Source organism: Dipteris shenzhenensis, chromosome 20 (assembly GCF_047967505.1).
Source record: "Dipteris shenzhenensis isolate YYH24624 ecotype China chromosome 20, Dip_SZ_1.0, whole genome shotgun sequence".
Lineage (NCBI taxonomy): Eukaryota > Viridiplantae > Streptophyta > Polypodiopsida > Gleicheniales > Dipteridaceae > Dipteris > Dipteris shenzhenensis.
In genome coordinates this window covers 49730491-49751963 of record NC_141615.1, presented here as the reverse complement: position 1 = coordinate 49751963, position 21473 = coordinate 49730491, and the positions used below count along the sequence as shown (strand labels likewise).

Here is a 21473-nt window from a genome sequence, read left to right as displayed (position 1 = left end):
CTCCAACTCAACATGTACAGAAGGTCTTTAGGTTATCCCCTGTACCAAATCTTTTTTGGTCACCCTATACAAGAAGTCTTCAGCTTGTCTATTGTACCAGCCCTCTATTGATCACCCTTGTAGTACAAGACCTCTTTTGGTCACCATCATCCTCGTATAGAAGGCCTCTTCTTGTGAACCTATATAAGAGGTCTTCAATTCAACCCTTATACAAGGCGCCTCTTACCGTCACCCTATATAAGAATTCTTTTGGTTATGCCTTGTAGAACGCCTATTTTTGTTACCTTGTGCAACAGACTCCTAGTTATTCCTTGTACAAGGCCTCTTTTGTACAAGAGTTCATTTGGTCCTCATCATTAGTGAATGACCTTCCAAATTCCCTATGATGAGCCATATGTAAATGGTAGTTTTCAAGGTAGCTTTTTTTAGAATACATTAAAGTATGTATGGACATAGTTTTAGAATTCATAGAGAATACATAGTATATCTCATACACCTTCATAAGACTAGAATATATCCAATCTTCCAAATTAAGTATAGTTTCCTTTTCATATGGTATCTTCATTATGCCTAAGACAAGGTTCCCAAATTAGTAGTTGTTACCATTGAATATGATTGTCTTTAAAACTCTATATCCACTCTTGATGTCCTTTTCTTGAATAATTGACATGTGAACACCGAATAAAGATTAGATTCAGTTGACTATAGTTATTATGGCAATTTGAACCAAAAACCTCACTATGTTGAAACTAACTTTTATAATTGGATTTGATCAGTTGTGAATGACCTTCCAAATTCCCTATAACAAGCCATATACGAGTGGTAGTTTCAAAGGTAACTTTTTGGAGAATATTTTTTAATAGCCCTTCTATATTACATTAAAAAAGTGTATGGGCATAATTTTAGAAGTTCATAGAGATATATAGTATATATTATATACCTTTATAAGACTAGAATATATTAAAGTATATATTAAATATAACCAATCTTCCAAATTAAGTATAGCTGCCTTTACAATGGTATCTTCATTATGCCTAAAACTTACCTCAACATTTCCAAATGTACAATTATTACTTGTAATGGTATTATCATTATGCCTAAAATAAGATTCCCCAAGTCCCTACCAACTACAAAGCTTACCTCAACATTGCCAAATGATATAATTACTAGTAACTATGATTGTCTTTGAAAATCTTGTATCCAATCTTGATGTGCTTTTCCTAAATAATTGACTTGACTTTGCAATTATGTCAAATCAACTTAGTTTTAACCAAGAACCACCTCAACTTGTTGAAGATAACTTTTGTAGTTGGATTTGGTCGCCTATACAAGTGGTCTTCAAGTAATTTCTTGTACCACCTCTCTTTTGGTCACATGAGAGGTCTTCAAGTCATCCCTTGTATCAGGTTTCTCTTGCTCACATTGTACAATAGGTCTTTAGGCCATCCCTTGTACTAGTTGTCTTCTTGTTGCCTTGTACAAGAGGTCTTCAAGTCATCCCTTGTGCAAGGTCTTAAAGTCATCGCTTGTACCAAATCTCGTCTTGCCACCCTGTCGAGAGGTCTTCAAGTCATCCCTTGTACAAGGACTCTTTTAGTCATCACTATACAATTGGTTTCCAATCATCCCTTGTACAAGCCCTCTTGTGCTCAACCAATACACAAGGCCTTTAGGTCATCCCATGTACTAAGTTTATTTTGGGTGACCTTGTACATGAAGTCTTGATCTCATCCCTTGTACAAGGTCCCTAGTTTATTTTGGGTAACCTTGTACATGAAGTCTTGATCTCATCCCTTGTACAAGGTCCCTACTGGTTATCTTGTGCAAGAGGGCTTCAATTTATCCCTTGTATAAGGCCTCTTTTGTTCATCATCATCCCTTGTACAAGGCCTCTTCTTGTCATCCTACTCAAGAAGGCTTCAAGTCTTCCCTTATACAAGACCTCTTATACAACACCTCTTCTATTCACCCTTATACAAGACCTCTTCTATTCACCCTATACAAAGCATCTTTTGTTATCCCTTATACAAGGTCTCTTTTGGTCACCTTGTACAAGAGATAGTTTCCTTTTCAAGTGACATCTCCGTTATGCCTGAAAGAATGTTTCGAAGTTCCTACCAACTGGAAACTTACCTCAACATTTCCAAAGATATAAACTTTAATACTCCTTTATCCACACTTTGTCCTTTTGCTAAATAGTTGACATGTGAACCGCCTTCCCTTTAGTTGACTTTGTGATTATTATGTCAAATCAACTTAATTTGAACCAAAAATTACTCCAAAGTGTAAGGTTGCTGACATGATCTTGCTTGAATTATCATTGAAGATATCAATTCTAAGCATTTATGGCTCTTGGAATTTCCTTTCAAGCATTATTTCAAAAATTCTACAAGAAAATATTTTCTTGAATTTTGAGGAATGGCGAAAATACACATGGCACTAACCTAATAAGGGTAGATCAAGGACTAACTATACCATAGGATAAACAATCCTTAATTGGTGGACAAACAATCCTTAGTTGGTGTTCATTGGCTTCTACACTATTCCCCTTCCATATTTTTACCCATTAGTACAATTTTTGGGATTTCAATTTCGTAAGCATGAGTGATATACTTAATATATGAAATTTTCGCTAATCTGTAAAATTTTAAGAACCTGTTTATTTTAAAAATTAAGGCACTAGGAACACAAATTTTAGAGCTGCACCAATAAATGGATCCCTCATTGGTTTTCTGAATATTATAGGATATGAAAACCCAGTGACACCAAAAGGTTATCATGTGAAGACTTTACTCCATATATGCACCATCCACATGTCCTCAAATTTGCTGCAACTAAAATTGCAAAGAAAAGAACGTGAATAGCTACAACACTACTGAAATTCAGTCATGTAGGAATAAGATTCTCCGTTCCTTTTGGGAGTACGGAGAGTTGATGCTGCATTTCTTTCACTCCTTCATAGGTCGACAGAAGGAATACATTGGGTTGAAAGATGAACGTAATTGCTGGCTGGCCCGAACTTTTAAAAAATCAACCAGCCTCTGAAGCTCCAATGATAACATGCTGGGAACTGGCGACCGGAAGTCAAGCCGGTAGATTTAACTTCTCATTGTTTTTCCAACTGATTAAAACAAAATGTTAGTACTTGTCTTATGTAAGCAATCATCATGCATAAAAGACGTCATGTAGTACACGAGTGGCATCCTAAGACAAGCATAAGAACAGATCACATAAAGACAAACGTCATGGCTAAAGTTACACAAATCCTCAGTTTCATAATACTAGCGTCTTAAGTGTTGCTTGACTCCTGACTCCAAAGATGAGGGCCTTAGCCCTACTAAAAGACATCCACTCACAAAGCTCCAATCATCAACTACGCCACACATCCTTTAGAACCCCCATCTCTTCCCCGCCCCCCCTCCCCCTCCCCCTTGAGCCAAGGACTAATAGAGGACAAGCGTAAACATAAGGACAGACAAACCCTTTGCCAAAGTCAGCATTCCAGAAGCACAATATTGAAACACTGTACTTGACCGACAACACCTATATCTACTGACAGAGACCACCTTCACATTGTTACATAGGCCATCTGCCAACAGTGCTGAAGTCAGCATTGGGCAGGATGGAGCAGGCAAGGGCTCTCATTCCATTTAAGTCAATCCCCCCCCCCACGCCCATGTGCAACAGCATGCGCACAGAATTTTGTTCAAACCCGCTAGAGGCTGCTCCCGTTCAGACCGTGGCTTGTGTTGGCTTTGTTATGTGCTGCTTCCCCAACAGTGTTGAGAGGATTCACAGCAAGCTAATTGATCGTATATAAACAAACATGATGATTGGTCAAGTCCTGACTTAAGCTGAATAACTCTCCATCCATGCTAGCAAAGTTTTAAAACCTCATTTGTTCTGGATCATCATTATTCAGACCTCTTGTATGGCACTGAGCATTAAAAAGTGATTCCTTCACCTTAGGTAATCAATCACCTTGTTATCCTTTGCAGATTTGCATTTTTTTCCCCAGCATCTTCGCGGCAGCGAGCTCTCTTCACAGTCACTAACCACATACTCACACACCCATCACCCACGATACGGTGATATACCCTCCAAATAATTGCCGATTAGCCCAGCACTGTATCAGGAACACCAATAACATTTGGCAAGGAACACCAATAACATTTGGCACGGCACACACAACATGTTAGTTATGAGCCAATCAAAACATCGTGTTGTTAGAGGTTTGATGTCGATGTCTAGTGTCCTTTGGAATCCCAATGGCTGTGGTTGAGAGCATATAGAGCGTGGAAGTCATCAGGCAATTGGCGTAAGTCGAGATAGACAACATGAAGCCCTGCATAATCGTCGATGAAGACTTGTCGCATCGGAATTGTGGCCTAGAAGTATCCAGGGTGGACAAGATGAAGCCCTGCATGATCGTCAATGAAGACTTATCGTATGGGAATTGCGGCCTACAAGTGTCCACATAACTTGCAACACACATTAGGTGTCCATTGAGACTTGAACCCATGACCTCCCAAAGAAAGGCAAGGGTTTTAGCCATTTGGGCTACAAGCTCAAGGACTCATTTCAGATTTAGTTGTAATACAAGAGTGCTTCCCCACATTAGATCGCATCTATATGCTTGTTCCATCAACGGCAAAGCCTTGAGATGTAACACAAGCTATGTGACCGAGAACACACATACCAAAGATCATCCAAAGGCCCTACTGATTTGTGCATATGACATGGCAAAGGACATTGCTTTGCTCCCCAAAGCATGGAGCTCAAGAGGGAGACAAGCAGTCTACTAGTTGCAATGGAGGAAGCACTACTGTAGTGAAGGGGAAAGGGGCAGGTTTGGAGATGGGGATAGAATAGCAGAAGGGAGGAGAAGAGAAAGGAAGGGGAGAGAGAGGAAGAGAGAGAAGGATGAGGGGATGGAGAGATAGAGAAAGGGAGGAGAGAGAGTGTGTGAGCGTAGGCAGCAGGAAGCAGGAAGGAGGAGGGAGAGTAGATAGGATTAGATGTCACATCAAAAAGGTACATAGTAGTGGGTGGATGGAGACTTATATAGTCCCTCCACATTTTCCACCTAAAGGGCCTCTAACTTGGCCTCTTTTTCCCCTTCATTACAACCATCCCTTCCCATAGAATTTTGCCCTCAAAATTTCATATGCGGGCTGTTAAATAGGTGCAGCAAACAGCAAATAATAATCAGCCCGGTAGGAGATAGGGGTTGTCCTGGACAATGCTCTCTGGCTGCCATGAGTTCTCATCCTCAGGGAGTCCCTGCCACTTGATAAGATACTCAATGTAGACTTTGTTTCAAAGTACGTGATCCCTGAAACCCATGATGCGCTCCGGAACATAGAGTATGTGGCCCTCATCCATAGGTGGTAGCTCTGGAAGGACTTGGACATGCTGTCCGATACGTGGCTTCAGCAAGGACACATGGAAAACATTATGAATCCTGGAGGTCCTGGGTAGCTCCAACTCATACTCCACCTCGCCAACTTTGCGGATGATTCTGTAGGGACAGTAATACCTGTGAGCAAGCTTCGTGCTGGTGTTACCCTCAGCGAGGCATAATGGTTCTTATGGAGGCGTAAGTGCACATAATCTCCTTCTTCAAAAGACAGATACCTCTTGTGTTCATCCGCATACTTCTTCTACTTGGCTTGGGCATCCTGCAAATTCTTTTTAGCCAATTGCAGAAGGGCATCCATACTCTCCAAGTCATTTCTTGCTTGCTGATTTTTCACAGCCACGTCTACAACTAAAGATGGCATACCTACTGTGCATCCATACATAGCCTCGAACGGGCTCATGCCAATAGAGATGTGCTTGGTATTGTTGTAACAAAATTCAGCAAGTGCCAACCACTTATCCCAAGACTTACTGTGTGTCATGACAGAAATGCCTCAAATACTCCTCCAGCCATTTGTTCACCCTTTCTGACTGTCCATCCGTCTCAAGGTGGTAAGCAGTGCTAGGTGTAAGAGAAGGCTTAAAAACATGCTTGATGAACTGCCAAGCAACCTGTGATGCTGAATAACGGGTCTTAGTGGGTATGAAATGGGCCTGCTTTGTCACTCTGTCAACCACCACAAAAATGCTATCCCATCCCCGCTCTGTGGAAAGCAACCCTGTCTGGAATAGGTAATGGCTGCAAGAGACCCGCGGGTAACCGGCTGTCCACTTTATTTTGCTGGCAGAGCAAACATTCACTGACAAATTTAACTACATCCCACCACAAGCCATCCCAGATAAAGCTCTGTTTGACCTTTTCATATGTCTTAGTAATACCCGCATGTCCTGCCATAGGAGATGAGTGCATTTCTTGTAAGACCAGCAGTCGGTACTTTGAATCTGGCACCAAATAAATTATGTCCTTGCACCACGACAGCCCATTATGCAGCTTAAATTCAGCATGCCCCTGACTCGATGGCCTCTGTAACTCCACAAATATGGAAGCTGCCTTAGAATCCTGCATGTATTCTTCCTGAATACTATGAATCCACTCCTGGTAGATGGTAGAAATGGCAGACAAACTGCAAGCCCACATATGGGATAAGGCATCTGCAACCACGTTTTCGTTCCCTTTCCTGTACTCAATGTTGAAAACATAAGACTGAACCTTAGCCAGCCACCTCTTCTGCTTCATTGACAAGTTGGGCTGCGTAAGGAAATACCCGAGTGTCCTATGATCTGTCTTAACCTTGATTTTGCTACCATACAAGTAATGGTGCCATTTTTCGAAAGCATGGAGGATAGCCAACATTTCCTGATCATACACATGATAATCTATTTCCTTTGCATCCAATTTTCTGCTTTCAAAAGCAATTACCCCGTGTTCCTGTCTTAGCACAGCCCCTAATCCTTTGCCACTGGCATCTGCCTCCACAATGAAAGTATGTGAAAAATCAGGGCATACCAACACAGGAGCATGAGTGAGGGCGAATTTCAGGTCTTCAAAGCTGCGCTGTGCATCTGTAGACCACATAAAAGCATCCTTCTTCAAAAGGTCTATCAGAGGAGCTGCCCTCTTGGCAAACTTGCAAATAAAGCACCTGTAGAAGGAAGCAAGACCTAGAAATCCCCTCAAGTGAGTAGGGTTGTGTGGCTGCGGCCAATCCTCAATGCATTTCACCTTTGCAAGATCCACTTGAATGCCATCCTTGCTCACAATGTGACCAAGATACTCAACCTCTTGTGCCATAAAAGTGCGTTTGCTGGCTTTAGCATAAAGCTGATGCAACCTCAAAATTTCCAGCACTTGCTTGACATGTTTGATGTGCTCCTACTTATCCTTGCTGTAAATGAGGATGTCATCAAAAAATACCACTACATATTTGAAAAGGAGAGGCTGCAAAATCTTGTTCATGAGTGCCTGGAAAGTAGCTGGTGCATTGATCAATCCAAAAGGCATCACCTTGAACTCATACAGTCCCCTCTCTGTGCGAAAGGCTATCTTGTGCTCATCCCCAGCTTTCATTCTAATTTGATGATAGCTAGACCTCAAATCAATCTTAGTTAAGAGATTGATAGGCAGCCCATCATGTGGAACGACAGTATTTTAGATGATCGTGGCAGACCACTGGGTGCCTCACTCTACATGCAGTGGGCCAGGTGGGAGAGGGGACCTGCTTCTTCTTTGGGATCTTGGAAAGCCTTCCGTAGGCTTCCAGAGGAAACCAAGTCAGGGTTGATAGGACATCTCAGAGGGAGTGCAGGGAGGATCTTGCAGATTGAGTCAGCCCTTCCAGAGGCTTGGATAGACACAGATGATATGCCTCTCACTACCTCCACTTGGGCAGGTACTTTCTCGAGAGGTGGGGTTCCACTTCAGGTCTTAGCCTTCCGAGGTGCACAGGAGGATGCTTTGGTTTTCAGTGTCCAGGATGGTGGCAGATTGCTCAGATCTACAGATGATATATTGCTTGAGTCTGCTTTTCAGCCTTTCAGGGTCGTAGGCCTTTTGATGCAGGGATCAGATTCAGAGTGGTTCTTAGACCCTGACCCCCAGTTACTCTCCACCGGGTCTTGGAGACTTTGGCTCTATGGAGGAGTTCCCATCAGGTATTTACAGTGGGACCCCGGAGAGTGGGAGTGGATTGACGCGGGGCATCGAGAGAAGACCATCCCCTTCTTTCGTTACACGGTCAGTAATGCCAGGAGATTTCAGCTCAGTAGTAGAGGTTGGAGACCCTCCAGAGTTCCTCATTGGGAGACTTTTGGTATTATTGCGGATCAGCAGAGGTACTTCTGGAGGAGGCTCTGGAAATCCCACAGGAATAGAAAGATCACTATCTTTTTTTGGCTTTCTATTCATGGAGGGATTGCAGTGAACCTTTGGAGGTCCAGATTCGGAGCCGACCCTACTTGCCCTCGTTGCCTTTCTGCTTCGGAGTCTATTCAGCATTGCTTATGGGATTGCAGACAGGCGAGATTGATTTGGATGGGGATAGCCAGGATCTTCAGTCACTTTGCCCATTCCCCACTCTTTATGACTTGGGGCTCGGTGGCTTGGCTTTCTCTTACAGGACCTCAGGTTTTCTATGAGGGACTTGACTCCTCCCGGGCCATTTCAGTTCGACATCATCGGGTTGAGCTCTGCTCGTTGGATGTGGTTACACACCGTCCTTTTACAGCTGTACATGCCTCTGTGGATACTTCTTGGGAGATTATAGCGAGCATAGCAGCCTGGCATATCTGGAGATCCAGATGCACAGAGGCTATGGAGGGTACTCAGGTTCATCCCTCGCACACATTGGCTAGTATCTGGACAGACATCGTACACACTCTGATGGCCGTATGGACGGGTATGCAGGGGGACTCCCGTGCAGCCTCAGCTAGGAGGGCTTCTTTCTTCAGGGAATGGAAGGATTCTCCTTTCTTCTCTGAATCTACTACAGGGTTGAGATGGCACTTTCAGCCTCAGCCTTGGTTTCTTTCCACCTCACTCTGAGGGGGTTTCTTATTATCCTCATGATTTCATGATGTATTCCGCTTTGAGCTTGCTCTCGCGGGTTTTTGTTCTTACTTAATAGAAGTCTTTTTCATGAAAAAAAAAAATCAATCTTAGTGAAAAACTGAGCACCCTTGATCTATCCTGGGGATTGGAAACCTGTTCTTGATGGTGACCTTATTCAAGTCTCTATAGTCAATGCACATACCGTAAGAACCATCCTTCTTCTTCACCAGGAGCACAGGGGATGCAAAAGGAGAAGTGCTATGAGTGATGAAACTCTTCTGAAGTAAGTCCCTCACTTGAGTTGCCACTTCCTCCCGTTATACCTTAGAGAGTCGGTATGGGGCCTTGTGAAAATCCACACTTTTCCAGAATGCAAATGTGTGCAATGCATGCAGAATTTGAATGCCGATATGCCCTCCAATGGGAAAGAGCGCCCTCGTGAGAGTACTTGTTTCTATTTCGACCTACATGCAAGGTGGGAGAGAGATGACGGATGAATGCAATGTGGTAGAGAGAATGCAACGTGAGATTCACAATGAAAGGGTGATACCCTTTCATTAATGTCCCTTGAGATCACTCAAGTTCCATCTTCCCATTTACACCTACCCTTAACCTATGACCCATGCATCTACCATTCAATGCACCTTAATGCACCCTTCCCTTCCTATTGCCCCTAGGACCTAGGCACGTGTATGCACATTTTTATTAATAGAATAAGTATCACATGTCCAAATTCGATGCCGTTTGAAGCAGTGGCTCCAGCTCGACTAGTCCTATCTACACAGATGATCCACCGCCATAACAAATCGGTCGATGTCCATCATAAATACAAATACATGTTACACCATTGGCGTATAACATAATAATAATGTTTTAATGTCTACTAATCACAAATTAGTGCTTTCTCTTGTCATGACACTCCCTCCTACTTGAATGAGTAGAAGTCCTCTTCTGGATCCTCTCTTGTCTCTTTCTCTTGCGTACGCTTCTCTTTTACTTCTGCATTTGCATCTCCTCTTCATAATCTGCAAATAATCTTCTCCTGGTAGTACACGATCTCTTCCGAATCCGAACTTAAATCTCATCTTCAAGTTTTGGTTCCTCTTGATGCTGAATATTCAAAATGCAAAAGTACCACTGCAGTGCCTCTTCAGTATCTCTTCATGCTCAGAATCCTCTTATGAATACTTAGCTGCTGAAATCTCTTTACAGTAACCTGCTCAATAAGCTTAAACACATTCTCAACAAATTGGTCAGTATTAAAGCGATTCTCTCACCCAAATGTTTTCATTGAACTAGGTAGACCTTGGCTATGGATGATTTTGCGATGGAGAGCTACTTAGTCTATAGAAACTATAGACCTTCAATCTCTTTTTTTCCAACTCTTCTATTTCAGCCCTATTTATCTTATCAGACACTCTACACGGAGGAGAAAAATATTTATTCTCTGTCCATACTCTACAATGAATATGCCTACTCTCTATTCAGTTCACACATCCATACACCAGTGTTGACTGAATGGATAGCATTTACTCTTGGTTCTATGTTCATCGTAGAGTCTTGGGATGAGGAGGTAGAAGCCTCACCCTCCTGCTTGGACGCTTTGCCTTTCCATTTTACAGAATTGGTTTTGACAATTTTGGCTAATAGAGTAGGACATTTATGCCATGGATGCCCTGGCTTATGTTTCTTACTTCCGAAACATTTTCCCTCCTTAATTAGCTTTTTCTTCTCATCGTCAGTCATGGAAGGAAATGGTATCCATCCAGGACGTGATTGGCTGTTAACATTTTGTACAATAGGAGTGCTCAATCATATTGCTAAGCTGGAAAATCAGCTTATCAACAGGAGTCTCCTCTCTTCCTCTTGCACTTGGATTATAATCCATGTGTACTGGGCTTTGAGTTGAAGGCGTGAACTCATCACCTTGTTCTTGGTTGGTCTCATTTCTTGTTTCATTACGAAAGGAGAACTCCCTATCAAGAGGTTCTTGAAGGAGAGACTGCTGTAAATCTATTTGTGGGTTATCATACTCAAGATGTGTATAGCTCTCACCCAATCCATCCTCTTCAAGAGGGGGTGAAAGTGTTCTTTCTCTCTCTCCTTGGGGTAATGGAGGAAAAGAAATAAGTTCTTTGTTATATGTCCCTTCCCCTTCCATTCTTTCCTTTTAGAAATACAAGAGAGAAAATGTCTTGCTGTAATTTCAAAAAAAAAAGGTTTATTTTACAGCAAAAGTCAAGTGTTGTAGAGTTGGTGGTACTTATCCGACTCCCGCTTCGTTTGTGTTGAGAAGACACTTAAAATGACCTCCTTTCCCTTCTCTTTCAAGCTTTCCTTCTTGTATTTCTGCTGTAAACTGGTACGCTCCGTTTGGGCTACTTGTTTTGAGCGGATTGGAGCTCTACATACCGTTATAGGGGGTACTTGATGGGTGGATCACCCCCTTAAAATCTTATTCCGATCCGACTTTCCGTTGGGGAGAACAGGGGATCCCTTTTCCTCACGGTTTAAGGATTTTAAGGGTACATTCACTTGGGGGGGGTGCGAATTCACCCCGTGAGGACACCCCGTTCACTGTTCAAGACCAGGAATTTTCAGAAAAATCCCTTGTCTCAGAACCTCGGAGATCAGTCGGTCGTGATCCTCTTCCGCAACTTCTCTTGCGACTTCAGTCGTCCGCAACTGTCGCCCTCTTCTCGTCCCGCTCATGGATCGTCACCGCTCTGATACCAAATGTGAAAATCCACACTTTTCCAGAATGCAAATGTGTGCAATGCATGCAGAATTTGAATGCCGATTGGCCCTCCAAAGGGGAAGAGCGCCCTCGTGAGAGTACTTGTTTCTATTTCGACCTACATGCAAGGTGGGAGAGAGATGACGGATGAATGCAATGTGGTAGAGAGAATGCAACGTGAGATTCACAATGAAAGGGTGATACCCTTTCATTAATGTCCCTTGAGATCACTCAAGTTCCATCTTCCCATTTACACCTACCCTTAACCTATGACCCATGCATCTACCATTCAATGCACCTTAATGCACCCTTCCCTTCCTATTGCCCCTAGGACCTAGACACGTGTGTGCACATTTTTATTAATAGAATAAGTATCACATGTCCAAATTCAATGCCGTCTGAAGCAATGGCTCCAGCTCAACTAGTCCTATCTACTCAGATGATCCACCGCCATAACAAATCGGTCGGTGTCCATCATAAATACAAATACATGTTACACCATTGGCGTATAACATAATAATAATGTTTTAATGTCTACTGATCACAGATTAGTGATTTCTCTTGTCATGACAGGCCTTATTGATTGGCTTACTACCAGGTTCCAGGACTATGTCATGATCTACATCTCTTCTCCGAGGCAACTATGATGGAAAATCAGCAAACACATCTGCAAACTCTGAGAGCAATCTCTGCATATCACAATCATCAACACGGGGAGTGCCACCCTCCTTAGTTACTGAAGCATTTAATGCATATATGGCGCTGCCCCTCTTGAGCTCTCTGGCCAACTGCCTTGCTAAAATGACCTGCAATTTAGGAGCTGCAATACCATGCAATGTAACTGATCCATCCCTAAGGACAAAGCTGAGTGTTAAGGCATTGAAATCCATGCTGATTTTGCCCAGTGATTGCAACCAATCACAACCCAGGACAACATCTATTGGACCCATGTCAAGTACCAAGAGATCACCTGCAAATGTATAGTCATCAGAGAACTTAATCCTTGCATCTTGGCAACAAGATCTATTGATCATATGCTGTCCATTGGCCACTTCTACTCTCAGCCCATTATCTCAGCCTGCTCATTTCCAGCACTAGGCTTGCCTCCAGGCTTGGCATCAGGATACCGGACAGGCCTAGCATACGGCATCTTACTACCCGAGACACTAGGAAAGCGAGGAAATGGTGCTGCTGCAGATTTCTTGTCAGTCCACTCAGCAAACTTAGGCTTCGACTCAGCGTCATACCCCGTAGCATGCGAGCTGCCCATGGCATTTCTGTGCTTGCCAGCATATTTAGGCTCGAATACTTCTGCAAGCTGAGCTGCCCTCTCAATTGTTTGAGGCTTATGTGCCTTCACATCTGCAGCGAGAGAAAAATTTAACACATGGATGAAACGCAACAGCTTTCCTTTTTCAGATACGTCCTGCACAAACAGGGAAAGCCTCCAAAAGTGCTGCAAGTACTCTTGGACCGTACCAGTCTGTGACAAGGCATAAAATTCAACCAAGTATTGATCCAATACAAGTGGAGATACAAATGTAGTGACCATCAATTCTTTGAAACCCCTCCAAGTGGTTGGTCTCTGAGGTGAATCCCTCATGTATCGCCACCATGTGTGGGATAGTCCTACATATGCATACCTGCAAAAATGATGCGCTCCTCCTCAGACTTGGGGTAGAAGCGAAAATAGTCTTCCAGCTTCGTGAGCCACTCCTCCAACTCATTGGGAGTGCGAGTGTCCCCTTTAAACTTATGCACTGTGAGTTTGTTCTTGATATCCTCGGTTGCATAATTCTTGTGTGTGTAACCTCCAAAAGTGTGAGCATCATCACGCTTGAGGTTCACAAAATCGGAGAAGGGCATCTCAAGTTTGATGGCCTCAGATAGAACCCTGTATGAACGCAAAGAATCTGCCAACATGTCATCAAAAGTGGCTTGCTGCCCACCACCAACCCCCTGCTGCGTAGAAGCTGCTACCATCTGATGCACTGGCTCCATCTGGCTATATGTGCTCGCTAGCAGAGCGATAGGTGCATGAACCCCGGGCTGGGTCTCTCTGACAAATGCATCTCTCCGAAATGATGGCATACCAAAGGGCTGAGAAGAGGACTAACCTTTCTCCCATGGGTGTGGACTGCCATATAAACCCAAGCCAACTCCAGGCATACTCGTTGGTGCGGTGAAAGGAGCACTAGTCGGATGCACACCAACGGGTCGGCCCAAAAGAGACAGCTCAGCCTACATAGATGCAGAAAGCTGAGAGCCAAAAGATGGCCTGACATCCTGCAAGAAGGTGCTCTATGGCACAGAAAATGCAAAATCTATGTCCAGATAATCCCCAAGCTGGGGTGCATGCAATGGTCCAGAAGACTGATGCTCATAGGCACAACGGGCGTGGGGCAGACAAAACATCCTAACTGTCTGAATGGTCCTCGTGCTGGGGTGATCCTTACCCTTACCCTACATAACAATGGCAGAGGTGATCTGTTGACCAATCTACTATCCCCTCTGGACAAGAGCCGTATCCTGCATAGCCATGGCTGTGGTAAGCTGCTAGCTGAACTCCTGTCCTATCTAGCAAAAAGCACCTTGGAGCATAGAGGAAAGGGCATCCAAAAACTGCGTCTGCATTGCTTGCGCTTCCTGGGATGCAAGAGAGAGAGGCTGAGTGGAAGGAACCTCTGCACCACCAGTGGATGCAACCACTGTGGCAGGCACTTGCTCATACTGAGCAGCCTCATTAGTGTCATGCAATAAATATATCACGAAGGGCACGCTTCGTTGCCATGGTGACTGGCCCTGGAGAGAGGAGCTCGAATGTAGGCAAGGAGAAAAGGATAACAAAACCCTGCGTAATGAGCACTTGAGATAGTCCGTGGAAACATGAAAATGTCGATGGAGAGGCTCGGAAGAAGGGTCGTCGAAGAAGCTTTGAAAAAGGGGTCCAAATGAGTCCATATAGGGCTGTGGAAAGCCCCTAAAAGAGGCTGGAATTCTGAGTTTTTTCCCTTTTTTTTTTTTGGTGGGAAGGGGGGGGGGAGGAGTCCTAAGTCACCTAGGACAGTTAGGACAGCTCTAACCTAGGACCTTTAGGACTGTTAGGACAGTGCCTTAGACCAATCTAACCCAACGTTTAACTTTAGTTAGTACTAACCTAACCTAGAGCCAAACTAATTAAACCTAACTACCTAACCCAATCTACTAACCTAACTCACTCCACTAACTAAACCTAACCAAACTAGCCAAACCTAACCTGACCCAACTAACCCTGGCTCCTGAACCTTAGGAAGGAAGAAAGGCTAAGGTTTTTTTTTGCATGGGTAAAGTCGACAGCACGGCACGGCGACGGTGACGGGGGGGATGGACGCGGGCAACGACGATGGGGGAGGGCAAGTCGTCCGACGAAAAAGGATGGACATGGGATGGACGCAGGAGCAGCGACACCATGCAAGAGGCTTGGGTCGGGCGAGGAACGGCGTCAAGGGTGTCACGCAAGAGCAGCCTGGGCAGACTTGTAGGCGAGCAAGGTGTACCGATGGTAGTGGCCCTTTTGCTTGAACAACATGATAGGTAAATATGCTAGGCCATTGGATGGAGCAATAGAAATTGCATTAAACTATGAGGATGCTAGGGACAAACCAAGTGGTTATGCATGCCCTGAACCTCAGTATGACATCCTGAGAAACTGACGTCCTAGAAGAAATTCGTGAGAAAAAGGACAAGGCTGGGAAAACCTCACCATATAAGAATATTCAACATGCAATGCCCTATGCTAGATGTTTATTGCCATATGCTAGGTGTGAATTGTGTCTATAGACTAAATGCTCATAATAATCTTCTTGCTTTCCCATAGTTAGTTTTTGACATGAAGTACTCATTGCTCTTGTTGATATTTGAGAGCCTCTAAACAAAAATGAGAACCCCTAAACCAAAACTCTACTCTACCTAAAGCCAACGAATTTCCCATTTCATTCCGTCATAGTAACCTTTCATAAAACTATTCGAGGTCAACATCTCCTGATGTTACCTTAGAGAGAGAGGGCCTCCATTGTGGGTGTGCCCACCCAATGTGTGCTAGGTTAGGTTGAGCGAGGGCCTCCATTGTGGGTGTGCCCGCCCCCTGTGAGGATAGAGTAGGGTAGAGAGGTTCCTTTGGGCTCACATGGAGGCGCACTTCCCAAGACCAGCCTTGGGCGCTTGTAAGGCCATCTTCCTATGCTGCAGTCCCTATCCTATGAGGCCTTTTTTGTAGGCTGACGTGGGCCGACCTGTTCGTCGACCCTAGGCTTGCTTGGTCGGCCTATAGGCAGGGAGGTTGGCTGTGCAGCAGCCTTCATACGAGGCAGGAGAGGGTCGGCCAGGTGGTGCAGCCCAGTCGGGGGCCTAGAGCCAGGGCTGCAGCACTTGTAGAGCTGCCTGGCAACCCTCATATGGAGCAGCATGTGGTCGGCCACCTAGAGCTGCTGCTGGCCACCAGTCGGCCTGTCTCCAAAGTATCTCTAGCTCGTCAATCAAAGGCTCCAAATAAACATCAGGATTTTTGACTTTACGTTTCCCTGGAATTAGAAGGGATAACATAGCATGTCCTTTCTTCATCGCCATAGAGGGTGGAAGATTATAATTCACCAATATCACTAGCCATACGCTGTAAGAGGTGCTTTTGTGCAGCCCTACATATAGGGCGGGGAGTCGGTCACCTAGGGGCCTGAAGTCGGCCCTAGAGGGGTGGGTTGGCCCACATATCAGGCTGGTCGGCCCCCCTATATGCAGACCGACTAGGGAGGGGCAGGGGCTATATATAGCTCCCCCTCCTCAGCTTGAGGTGCAGAGGTTTTCCACAGCAGTAGAGGGACTTTTGCCTGAGATTGGTCTTCCAAAGACTTTAATAAACTTTATTTCTTTCTTTCTTTCTTGTTTCTTTCTCTTCCTCTCAGTGTGGAGTGTGTGAGGTTTGCTCCCTCTCTCTCTCTCTCTCTCTCTCTCTCTCTCTCTCGTTTAATTTCCATGCCTACCACGTTTATTTTTTAAGGATTTTTCACAAGATCCTTTGTATCTAATCTCAAGTCATTTCTATTTGCCAGGGCACATATCACTTCATATTTGGAAGTTTATGATTTTGCATGACATATAATAGAAACTAAAAGCAAATAGAGTAAGAGATGGACTGTCACTATCTCAGTTCAAAGACAACACTTTGCATCCTTTTATATGTACACCATCCTTTCTCCTTTCTAAAAGGCATCCTTGCAAATGAATAAACTCGTTTACTTTAAATGCTGCTTAGAATTTGAGAAGCAAAATCTAATACCTTTTGATATAGTAATAGAAGAAATCTGCATAAAGCGCTGTTTGCACAAGTCCCGACAGCCATGCTGCAGCAAGGAAAGAAACCCCCAAAAAAATGTTTTTAAACAAATTAAATTACAAACTAAACAACAAAACAAATAAATAAATAAATACACACACACACACAAACACACTTTTTTTTTGGGGTGAAAACTATTCGTTTTTATTATTACAAAAAGCATTCTCCAAGTAGGGGACACACAGCTACAACATCAAAAAGTCTCATTACAAGAAAGCAGGATAATCAGACCTCAAGCATGCAGATAGTCAAAGAGCGATTGTCGTAAGGATGCTCAGAAGAAGTGATACTTGGCAAGGGATGATCACCAAAGACCCTATGGTTTCAGTCCTTCCGTAGAGTCCATAGCGCCCAATAGTGAACCCATGCAAAGAACAGATCATACCCTTACCTGACAGGGTGCACCCCAAATAGCCACAATAGCTTGCCTTTGGCAAATCATACCTTTACCTGACAGGGTGCACCCCAGATAGTCACAATAGCTTGCCTTTGGCAAGCACTAGGAAAATGTGCTTGCAGGTGATGTTGTAGAAAAAACAAGAAGTCAGGCAATGCCAGAAAAAATTGGGCATAGACTCCCACAAGGACAGGCATCAGCAACAAGTAGCAGGAGCAATATGTCGGCAGGCCAAGATCAGTCCAGATGGAAGCACCCCAAGCAGAACTCAGCAGAAGAAAATCCATTGACAAAGGGGGAATTTGCAAGCCAAATTTGATGCAAGATTTTGCTTCACCACCGAGAAATACAAGTCATAGACCAAATACCATTTGAATGAGTAGAAACCCAAGGAGGAGGCAGAAAGACTTTGTACAAGTTTGCAACCATGACATCTACCACAACAGCGAACGACAAGGACGATCATCTGAGTGAAGGGTCTGGTCCTTAAGGCGGTCTATAATATCAAGCCGGGGCACTGGCTGAAAGTCATGAAGCATCTATGACAATATGTGCCATAGGGATCTATAATATTGCAGGTACATCTACCACAAACCGAATCGTTTGGGCTCTTGCAAGGCCAGCAAGCAATCAAACACCTTCGACCAATGCAAACTCTCAGCACGCATGGAATTTCCAGCAAGAGAGTCATGATCATGACATTTAAGGTGAGAAAAAATTTCTTTCCAATCCGAAAACATTCAGAAGACAAAAGGGCATCTTTTAACCCTACCATCAACATATTCCAAAAGGGGCTGCCAGTGGCCAAAAGCATCTGGCCTGCCCACCAACTGACTACCAACATATGAAGTCCTCCTCACCATGATTCAAGAATGGTTGCATCAATCTCATCAGCAAGCCTCCCCCCCGATGATGAGAGATGGCACCTAGCCACTCCTCTGCTCGCTCAGGGAGCCTGCCCCAAGTCCCGAAAGAGCTCGCTAGGCCACTCTCCCACTGTGCTCATCCCATGTGAGTCCGTTGGCCGAGCATGAGACCATTCTCCAGGGGCTAAATAAGAGGTTGTAGCTTGAAGCTCTTCCTGTAGCAGTGAGGGCGTCCTTGAATGAGTCCTGCCAGCCATTGCCAAACCCTCTGAAGACTCCTCATCAATGGGAATCCCTTCCCCGTAATAAGAAGGGCCCTAGAAAAAACCCATTGATGGGACTGCAACCACTAGCTGCCGGTGGGCGGCGTATTCCGAAGAAGCCCCTCAAGGAGAAGCTTCTAGGGCTCTGCACTTGGGGTAACACTACACACGACTAGCTTGCACAAAAGGGCTCTTCTCTACATCTCCAGGTCTACGATGCCCAAGACTCCCTACGCCTGGGGCATGATAACAATCTGCCATGCAATTCTAGCGCCGGTCTTCCTCGTGCCATCTGATCCTGCCCATGAGAAGATGTGCACCAAGCGCCTAAGCTGTCCCATGCATCCCCTGTTAAAGCACAAGCAAGAGGCTATGAACAAGGCTAGAAGGACACGGTTGGCCACCAAGGCCTTGCCTACTAAGGAGAATTTGGCTAGGCTCTAGTAGAGAAGCTTGTGTCACACGCTCTCTAGTACCAGGGGAATCTACTACTCTAATGATATATGTCCATGCCCACCTTGCATCTAAGGTATCTCATTCTTTGCCCCCGCGGAATTCACTCGAAACCAAGGGCAGTCCACTAGTCCCGGACCCCCTCATCATGAGATCAAATAATTGTGGAGTCCACTCCTCTTCTATACAACGAAGTTGAGACCCCAATAAGGGTAATTGGACGAACCAATCACCCCAAGGGATCCCCCTTTTAGGGGCTGCACGTTCACTACCATCATCTCCAGGCCGTTGTCGGGTTAGTCATATGGAATATCTAGGTAGTTCCAGGGACCAAGCCTCCAAAACTCACTCGAGGGAGGCTGTCATGGACGACACCTCAGACCAAGAAACTGAGAAAACGTGCCATTTGCCTCTTCTTACCCTGTGGAAGCTAAGTCCTGCACTGGAAGGCTGGGCTGCGAAGCAAAAAAGAAGCCTGAGGCTGAGAAGAGAGAGTCTCAACCTTGCCTTTGCTGGGGCTTGGGGGCGCAAAGCATTGTCTACCCAAGGTTCCTAATGCTGCTCTTGTCTAGCCTAAGGAGGAGGCGCTTAACTCTACCCCTAAGGACAAGACCATGCCAATGACCCATCTACTTGCATTTGAGACACTAACCTAAAGTCCAGAGATCTCAATGCTTTGACGAAACTCCCCCCCCAATCCAAGGTCTCCAAGAAGATCTCCTCAAGAAGGAACTTTGGGCTCTCTACAATCATCCTAAGTCGATGCACCCCATTATCTACCCCGACCGAGGCTATTGAGACTGGTGGGAACTCCACCAATGTGCCAAAAGTTCGTCCGACGGAGGGGAGGACGGGCCAGTACTCCCTCGGGAGCTTCGAGAAACGAAGCGTCACTGGAAAGCGAGACGCATGATGAGTCGAATCCCATGTCCTCAACCATGAAGCCATGATATCAAAGGATGAAGTACACAAGGTGAAGGCTAGAAAATGGGGCTCTGCTCCACAAGGGCCTGACTGGTGTCCAAGGAACTCGGTTGGAGAAGAAAGACTCTCCTCCCATCCATGGTAACCTCCTAAATGTTGTTACCGTCTAGTGTTAGCCTTGCGTGGATACAATTAGTCTAACTCATCATGGGAGTGAGTACAACGATCCTGTCCACCACTACTCTGTCCTAAAGTTACTGGACTGCATTCCTAACGCGCTCCTTGTCTACTAGAGAGAGAAGGACCTTAACGGCTACGGACAGCCTCTAGCAAACTTCCGCTCCAACTCAATCTAGAAAATGGGCAATGGCGTTAGAAGGCCCTCAAATTACGTGATCAGCTCCATAAACCACCAGGGAACCAAACGCCAACTCCACAAGCATTTACGACCTAAGAACAAAGCCAAGCGGGTCCTTTAGAGGCGTGGACAGCTCCTACTGGAAAACTGGGAAACACTGTGAGCAGAATGGGGACCAGAAGGCAATCGAGAGGGCACAAGGGGAGGCAGGAAAAGACAAAAGGGAGGAAGGAAAGGAGAAAGCTTGGGGAAAAGAGGCGGAAGAAAGTGGAAGAAGGGTCGCAAGGGGGGGAGCAGGAGCGCAGTGAGCAGGCTCAAGAGATCAGGAGTCTGCACCCGCAGGACTTGGCGCAGCACCTGACACGCCATAAGAGACAGGCTTTATTCTCACATAGAATGGATGAGGTGTTCCGATCTTTTCGAAGGGGCCCCTATTGCGTGGGGGCTTCTCTCTAAGGGGAAGCCACCTATCACCATCATGGACCCTGGTATTTGACACACATACGTGACTCGCCCTACAATGTCCCACTCCATGCACCACTTGATATGTCCTCTCTGCCCAAGACCACCACATCGATCTTGTTCACTGCACAGAATGTGCGAGCTGCATTGCGTCGGCTCCACATTAGAGAGCCCAGGACCATGAGGGGCTGCGGACTGAGCACTTTGCACATGGACAGGATGCCTTGGCTCCGATCTTAGCGCAAATGTTCGATCATGCTATATGCCACAGCTTTCCCCCCTGCTTGAAGTACCACCGCCATTGTGCTGATACATAAAACAGGGGATCCCATGGACGCTCAAAACTATTGCACTCTCATGATTGGCCACACATTGGCCAAGATTTACTGATCGATACTAGAGAGATAGATCAGCTCCTACACAGAGGCACAAGGACATCGTGCTTGGGGACGGGCCGGGTTCTAGAGGCAACATTCTACTCTTGATCACATCTTCACTCTCCAGTCCATCATCGACGAGGCGAGATCAAGATCCCAAAAAGTCTACGCTTGCTTTGTAGACTTTCGGAAGGCCTTTAACACAGTCCCACGAAAATGGATGATTAGGAGACTTCAAAAGGTATAGATCCTAGGAGATATGATATGGGGGTGATGAGTCTATATGAGTCAATCAAAGGG

At 45.1% G+C, this 21473-nt stretch overlaps 1 protein-coding gene across 2 annotated transcripts in view; it reads right to left on the bottom strand.

The window, feature by feature from the left end:
- Positions 1–2646: 2646 nt before the first annotated feature.
- LOC147889791 (ER lumen protein-retaining receptor B-like) overlaps positions 2647–21473 on the bottom strand; it is a 71881-nt gene continuing 53054 nt past the window's right edge. Inside the window, exons 6-7 of one of the 2 annotated variants that reach the window (XM_087391463.1) lie at positions 17017–17080; positions 2647–3121 (exon numbers count right to left, since the gene is read on the bottom strand). In XM_087391463.1, the coding sequence (XP_087247589.1) occupies positions 3085–3121; positions 17017–17080 (101 nt within the window). In that variant the 3' untranslated portion in view covers positions 2647–3084. The remainder of the gene's footprint in view (positions 3122–17016; positions 17081–21473) is intronic. The other variant, XM_087391464.1, reaches the window with a different exon arrangement.